This window comes from Xiphophorus couchianus, chromosome 20, assembly GCF_001444195.1.
Source record: "Xiphophorus couchianus chromosome 20, X_couchianus-1.0, whole genome shotgun sequence".
In the NCBI taxonomy this organism is placed as follows: domain Eukaryota; kingdom Metazoa; phylum Chordata; class Actinopteri; order Cyprinodontiformes; family Poeciliidae; genus Xiphophorus; species Xiphophorus couchianus.
Window position 1 is genome coordinate 16,197,760 of NC_040247.1, and position 8,170 is coordinate 16,205,929.

At 38.0% G+C, this 8,170-nt stretch overlaps 1 protein-coding gene across 1 annotated transcript; it reads left to right on the plus strand.

The window, feature by feature from the left end:
• The first annotated feature begins 1,857 nt into the window (after positions 1-1,857).
• LOC114135208 (transforming protein RhoA) lies at positions 1,858-7,729 on the plus strand. The gene is made up of 5 exons (XM_028002276.1): positions 1,858-1,991; positions 2,911-3,068; positions 4,420-4,540; positions 5,331-5,461; positions 6,996-7,729. Exons 2-5 carry the CDS (start codon positions 2,913-2,915, stop codon positions 7,167-7,169), a joined length of 582 nt encoding a protein of 193 aa, XP_027858077.1. The 5' UTR covers positions 1,858-1,991; positions 2,911-2,912; the 3' UTR covers positions 7,170-7,729.
• The last annotated feature ends 441 nt before the right edge of the window (positions 7,730-8,170 follow it).

Sequence of the window (8,170 nt, forward strand, 5' to 3'; positions counted from 1 at the left end):
TTTGCAAAGGACTGTAAGTAAAGTTATGTTGCTACTAAAATTATGTGTTTTCCAGCAGTAATTTATATTTTTACAAACCAAATAAAGGACATAATATAAGTAGCATGTATTCTTAATATGTTCCTTTTTAGATGGGAAACAAAATTTCCTTTCATTTTCATCTAACCAAGGCCACTTTAACGAAGAACTGCAGATGATAAAAAATGTCTGTGAAGAGACTGTTTTTTTTTTTTTTGCTAATTCTCAGAAGGGCATCATCATTTGGATTTCAGAGAAGAAAAAAATGTTCTTCCTTTTTAATGGCTGACCACTTCACTGCCCAGATGAATGAGAGGTTTTCATGGAAACACATCTGAGTTGGTTTCCACGAGTTGCAGCTGAACAACACCGAGAAAGCCTCTTATCAGGATTACAATAAGAGCTGCAGCTATTAGTGCGCTGCTGCACCGGCTGAGAATTGAAAAATAATTATTTCTACTTCAATATCTTTTCCTCTTTTTTTTAAACAATTATGGGATCTGAAAAGACTGAGTACAGCTTATAAAAAAGATCACATTTCCTGTTGCTGTTCTTTTTTTTTATACTAATTCTTCAACACAAATGTTCTTAAATCCACGTGTTTTATTTGGTTTATGGTAAAAGACAAGATCAGATGTAAGAGTAAAAACGTCAAGATATAAATGTTAACCTTTATTATTAGAACCGATTTCAATAAATTAATATTTTAGTACAGTAGTAAAAGCTCACAACAAAAAATATTTGAAAGATCTGTCTTTGTAGTTTATTATATTTCTTCACTATACAAATTAGTTCTATTTTTACAAGCTCACCAGTGTTAATTTCTATAACACCACAGACAGTCCTTTATCTCCTTTCTATATTTCTGTTTTGAATTGGAAAAAAACCCCAATGATGATTCATTTCTAGTTTTCTGGAAAAGGCCACCAGATTTGTATTTAACATTTCCTGGTATTTTTAAAAGGTTTGATCACAGATCCTCCACCATACTTCACAGGGGACATGTCATGCTTTTCCACAATTGCATCACTTTGCTTCGTGATTAATCCCAGGTTAATCTTTTACAAGATTAATCTTATAAAAGGTTGATCTTATTCTCAAAGTCCCAATAAAGTTAAGCACATTTTGAGGTTGTTTTTTTTTTTGAACACCTTCAAACGTAGCCCAAGAGGGCCAGGGTCCTGAGATCTTTAGATGTGTCTCTGCTTCAACACATGGAAGTCAAATAAGAAGGTCATTAGCAGGACTCTGGAGAACTTGACGGCATCCTGAGGATATAATTCAGCCATTTGATTTAGGCGTGTTGAACCAGGGACACGTCTAAAAATTGCAGAACACTGGACCTCGAGGCCTGGAGTTGAAGACCTCTGGGTTAGCTCAACGTCTAATGATTGCTATGGAGACTTGTTGACCCAAAGATGGTCCTTTTTGCTGAGCTTTGGAGATTTAAATTTTAACCTTCCTTACTGTCTTCTGCACTGTGCTTGGGTCCTCATCCAGACTTATTTGTCACAGCTACCATTGTATGAATAAACAATTCAACATTTATCTGAATAACATGTTCTCTTATGTTTCCTACTCTTGAAGATTGATTAAACAAAATTAGTATCCAGTTTGAATTATTTCTATCTATCTATCTATCTATCTATCTATCTATCTCGTTCATCGATAGTTGTTTTCTCATGTCCTCTTGCAGTAATCCTGTTTGATTATCTATTTCCAAAGTTAAAACGCACACACAAAACATCCGTATTAACTACATAAAATGTAGATAATCAACCCGGATATGTATTGACACGTTATAATATTGATGCATATAGATACATCACCGTGCATGTAGTCAGTTTTGAACTGTTTAGTTGTCCCCACCCCCTCACTTCCCTCCTGTTAATCCTCTAGCATCAGCAGCAGACACCGAGGCTAACAAAGCGCTACTTTGACTTCAGTTCAACAATCTTCTAACCAATCACTACGTAAGTTCATCATTCCTACAAACAAAATATACCTATATTTTTTTTCATTGGGTTTACTATGTACAGTTTAATGTAGTAGGTCTATATTTTAAAGTAGATTTTCTACCGACTCTTTGCCAATGTTAGCCACCTAGCTAATGGTACGATAAAACTCGTCTTGACTTCCGTTATGCCAAGCTAATCCTTGTTAGCCAGCTAGCCGTGCCAGTATGCGACTTTAGAGCAAATTGTGTTTAATTTAACTCATAGAACAAGCCTACTAATAGAGTGTTGTTTCAGAATTGGTTTTATAAACCCCAAAGTCCTTCGGAATTGTAAACATAATATAAAAACTTAGCTTCTAAGCTACATCCTGTCGTATCTAGTTAGCCTCCACAGCTAACATTAAGTCTTTTGTAAACAGAAAACAACGTTAGCCTGGTTTTATCCAGGTCACAAAGCTCTGCAGCGATTCGCGAAAAGGTGTGCCAGTAATTTATGACAAAGTAGGTCAGAAGGAATAATTAACCGAGCCAGATGCCGGGGTGGCTAACACAATCGCAGCGGAAATGTATAATCGGAAAACAATATATCTCTAATTTGACTAAAAAGTAATAAATCCGACATTAATCAGATAGATGTAGACAGTCACTGTTATGCCTGTCATTCTTATTTATTGCATTTGATGCAGTCTATTTTCAGCCGTAATGATGCTGTGACAGAAAGTAGGATGCTAGCCCCGGGTGTTGGTTTTAGTCGGGGTTTGGGTTTGTGTCAACACAGCTGAACCTGCGATGTGCTCACAGTTCATCACAGGCGCAGCGGGGCTAGAAAGTTGCATAATAAAATGACCCGCCCTGTTAAAGACAGATGACAACCTCTGGTACTGTGACTGACATCCGTTGCTTTTTGTTTTGTTTTCATGCCCTCTTTTCTCTAGCGATGGCAGCAATTAGGAAAAAGCTGGTTATAGTGGGAGATGGAGCCTGTGGGAAGACCTGCCTGCTCATTGTATTCAGCAAGGACCAGTTTCCTGAAGTCTATGTGCCCACAGTGTTTGAGAACTACGTCGCTGACATTGAAGTTGACGGAAAACAGGTAGGGATTGTTTTCCTCTTCCACATTTCAGTCAGACAGCATTTTATTAGGTTTCAGCAGCTGATGACTGGTCAGATCTCTTCTACTTCTCCCATTCACAAATAATAGAAATGTCATTATACGCTATAAACAACCACAAAATAGTAAAATAAAACAATTCCTTAAAACTGGCCAATGTTTCAGACCTCTCTCATTCTGCATAGATGAAAGTCTGCAAATATGGTCAAATGTTATTTTAGGTATTTGTAAATAAAACCTTCCTATAGGAAAAAATAACCTATCTCATTATTTTTTGCACACTTAAAAGTTTAGAGGGCACCATATCATAAGATATTCACTTTTTCAAATAAGTGTCATCCAATTAAATGTTTGAGAGGACATGTTAATGAATTTTCTATCAATTTAAATGAGTCTTAGGCATTCTTTCTATTATAATCAAATGTGTATTATTTATACCAGGACAGAAGCAAAGTAACACTGTGTGTTAGGCAGCTCTAAAGATGAACAGGAATCTACTATTACTACAAAGCATTAACAAAATGACTAGAGTTGCCATTTCTAAGCTGTCTTTAGCGTCCTAGCATGTCTTTAGCAGGGTCATTGTGGCCAGCATTTCAAATAGCACCCTGTTTATATTCCCTCTAGATTTAGTAGATACTAACCTTAACTGTGAGATTTACAAAAGACATTTCCTACTCCTGCGTGTTTCCCTACAGACAGAATTGGACTCTTGAAAAAGGATAAAACGGAGTAACTTAACTGTAATACTTCCAGCTGATGCCTCGTTTGCCTGAAGCAAAAGTCGGCTTTAGTCCTTATTCTTGTTTTTAACACCTCGCTGATACTTAGAGCCGTTGTGTCATCTTTCAGCAGCTGTTTTAACTTCAACAGTGAAGATTGTCAGTGACCTGGTAGTGCTTACGTACATGTATGAAGCATTCACCGACTGGAAAAAGATGAGGATTTTTTGTTTTGCCCAGTAGATTATCGATTAGGACCAGTTGAGTATAAAATCATCTGGTTTTGATGCATCTCTCGATATAATCTGAAGTCAAGCATAATATATCCATTTTAACCACTTATGGGCCTGATGTAATTTAGAAACTGTATGACACCTGGGCTCTTTGCTAACAGAAGTTTGTTTTTAAGCCGTACATATTTATATCTGTTTTTCTACACTTGTCAATCAAGAGCTAGAAAAATTTAGAGACCACAGGGGTTTGAGTAAAGGAATGAGAGATGCATAATGCTCAGAGTAAAATAGCATACCTTTATAACCATTATGAGCTTGTAAAAACATGCATAGCTTCAGTGCTATCGGGGTCGGTCGATAACGTTAAACTCCCTGCAGGTTGAATTAGCGCTCTGGGACACAGCAGGTCAAGAGGACTATGACCGACTCCGTCCACTCTCTTATCCAGACACTGATGTCATACTCATGTGCTTCTCCATCGACAGCCCAGACAGTCTTGGTGAGTTAAAACCGGGATTCTGTGAATGTTGTGGTTCATATTTATGATCTACTTTTCCAGCAATAGATTTTTATAATTGTTGTCAGTGCATAGGAAATCTTTATCAATTGACATTTATTATTCTTTGTCCAAAATTGTTATGGTTAAGTACAAATGTCTTGAAAGGTTATTATGTGTATAAATAAAAATATTCTGACCTTTACTGGGGTAAAAAATTAGCAACATAAAGAGTATAAAGACAGCTATTAGATGCGTTTATATTATTAATCTTTTCAGGAGTGAACAGAGAAATTACCAAAATTTCTCTGATCACTAACTCCAAATTTCTCAGTTTTCATGTGAAATGTTAACGACGGTATAATCAGAAATAAACTCAACTAATATGGCCTGTCAAGAAAAGCTTTCTCTAAAAAATATACAGTAGCTCTGAATAAACCTGAAATTGTGCAGAATTAGGACATGCGACAGGAAAATTACCTCAAACAGGAAAAGCCATGCAGAAAACACCTTTGTGCTACTAAAAATGATTCTGCAACCTGTTGAATCAGGTTTAATGTTTCCACACATATTTTTAATAAATGACAGTGAGAAGTTGAGTGTTCTTGTCCAGAAGAGGTTACACTTAAACAACCTTAAACATGTGAATTAATTACATTGTGCCCTCATGAGTAAAACCCCAGAGTTGAAAGGGTTTTTATTTCTTTTCAGTGCACTCTTTTTGTGTGATGATGCTTCTTGCTCCAGCTGTGTCTTTGATGTGACTGCTGGTGTCTTCTGTCCCTTTGCTCAGAGAACATCCCTGAGAAGTGGACCCCTGAGGTGAAACACTTCTGCCCCAACGTTCCCATCATACTGGTGGGAAATAAAAAGGATTTGCGTAACGATGATCACACTCGGAGGGAGCTAGCTAAAATGAAGCAGGTAAACTAGAAAGATCTACTGATTTACAGCTTTGACCCACCAATATCGATTTCTGCTGATTCCAATTTCTTTTTAACTATAGTATAAAAATATACATTGAAAACATTGTTGAGAACATTGAAAATATGGTTTTCCTGCTTTCCTGCTGTCATTGTGATTAGCAATGGCTGCAAAATACTGAGTAGCTGTAAAAAATCCACCCTCTGTTCATGTCATCTGTCAGGTTTTGCAGCCCGACTCCAACCGGTTGAATGTATTATTGGGATCCAAAGCATGAATTGATCATTCTTAGACTACGATAGCCAACATATAGTCCATCCCAGAGGTCTTTGGGGATGCGATTCTATACACACTGATATTGCAGTAAGATAGTATATTGTCTGGTCCTATGCATAGTATTACAAAACGGTCTCCAAATGCCAAGAGAATGTCGATTTTTACCTTAACAGGGATCGATTATGCTTCCTTGAAGAGGTTAGGATAGGTTTATGAGCTATGCAAAACATTTTCATTACATTTTTGCACAAAATTATTCTTAGATAATGAGATTTTAATCTGCTCAGTTGTACCTGTTTTGACCTGTTTTATGGTGTCTTATCACTTTAAATCCTAATAAGCTGCTGCTGGCCAGGCCCCCTAACTCAAAGCTTACACTCACACGGAAAATGGCTGCAAACAGATGTGCCATTATACAACCATACATCTTTGAAAAGCAGAAATAGACCCTCCTGAAAAACCAACAAGAGTGCAGCAAGTGGTTTCAACAACAAAACACTTCTAGCAGCCATTGTACAGCACACACAGCTGTAAAACCAGCAGACCAAACATCCTGGATCTCTGCTTGGTTTGCTAGGCGACGAGCTGGGCTCGGCTGGGGTTACTAGGCAACGACGCATTGTGTTTTAACAATCACGAGGCTTTTGAGACAGCTCTTTTTTCATACACCAAAAAACATGAACTTAGTCCCAGAACACGCTGGCCGGGTGTGTCTTTTAAAGCACTGGGTTGTTTTTAGAAGCAGTTGAGACCCAAACAGAAGCATAAAAAAAATGTGAATTTTGCATAATAGGTCTCCTTTAACGCTGAGATTTCAATTCCCAAATCCAGGATGTTCCATGACAGACAGGAAGTAGAAGCAAATGAAGATAAAAGAACAACTTTGTTGTACTCTGTTCAGCCTTATTTGACGTTATCAAAAATACATTTAACAGCCTCTTAGATCATTGTTTAACACTTTAAATTGCTGACTTTCAGTCTCCTTCAGTCAGTAACAGCATTATTACTGAAGAGGTTTTTCTGTGCAGCCTCAGTGGTTAGTATGGTGCGTTTTTTTTTTTTATTTGAATAAGATTGGATTTTCACGTTTCTGACCAGCAGGTCACTGATCAGGGCTTATTAGACTGAATATCAGCCGTTTCAGTCATCAATCAATCAATCAATTTCTTGGTGCCTGTTAATTTTTTACATCCTTTTTTTCCCCCTCATATCAGCTGTTGGTTTTCCTAAAAGCCGCTCTGTTCTCCCCTTTCTGCAGGAACCCGTGAAACCAGAAGATGGCCGGGATATGGCCAACAGGATCGGTGCCTTCGGATACATGGAGTGCTCTGCAAAAACAAAGGATGGCGTGAGGGAAGTGTTCGAGATGGCCACCAGGGCTGCACTACAGGCCAGGCGGGGAAAGAAGAGCAATAAATGCGTCCTACTGTAAACTGGGGCATGAGGACTGCTTCCTGCAGGGGGTAGAAGGAGAATTAGGTCAACCCTACCCCCAGATAAACACACACAAAGACTGCTCTCCCCTGTTTTTACTAAAGGTGTAATGCTTCTACTGTTTTGTCTTAAGCAAAAGTAGTCAGGTCATCAGTATTCAACTTTAAGGTTATGGAAAATACTTTTTTGTACTTTTAACATGAGTCAAATTTGCCATAATGAAAGCTCCTTAAACATGTTGTATGTAATTGTAAAGGTCACCCCAGGGTGCTGTTGTGTCATACTTGCCAACTACAGTTAAGTGCTTAAGCCCTGCCTGCTGATCTGAGGAATGTGTCCACAGCCAACTAGGGTGAAGAACCTGCACACTGTGACCTGTAGTCCTTTAACTATTCCAACAAACTGAGGCACGCAGCGAGTCTAAACCCGGCAGCGTGCCTCCTAATATTAAAAACAATCCTCTGTGCATTGTGATCCAATGCACACTATTATACTGGAAACTGGTTTTGCTAAAAACACAAGTGTTTTGTGTAATAAATTACTTTGTAAGAATCTTGATAATTTGCTTGACTTGACTGAGACACACTGATTGAGGACCAGAACTTAAATGTAACGCCGGCGTCAGGTGGACTTATGTTTTCTTGGGTTAAAACTTTCACTGATGGCCAGTTTGGGGTGTTTTTTTCCGTTTCAATGTTGGTCAGGGTTTCTGGTTCAGCCATAGTGCAAGAAGTGCACATAGGAGATACGCTGGGCATTAGACATTTATACAAGCCACTCCTTTAGCTTTTTGTCTCGTCTGTGGAGCCTGACTAGGGACTAATTTTTGTGGAAGCAACTTTTGATAAACAATGGAACTACTTAGTAAGATATAAATTATATGTATCAATCAGGATGTTAACAGTTTGAAATAATAAACTTGTCAGTGCTCCCTGGTGGACAAAATTACCGCCTGCTTTTTGTTTTTGTTTGTTTATCCTCCTTGCAGCCAGTATTGGT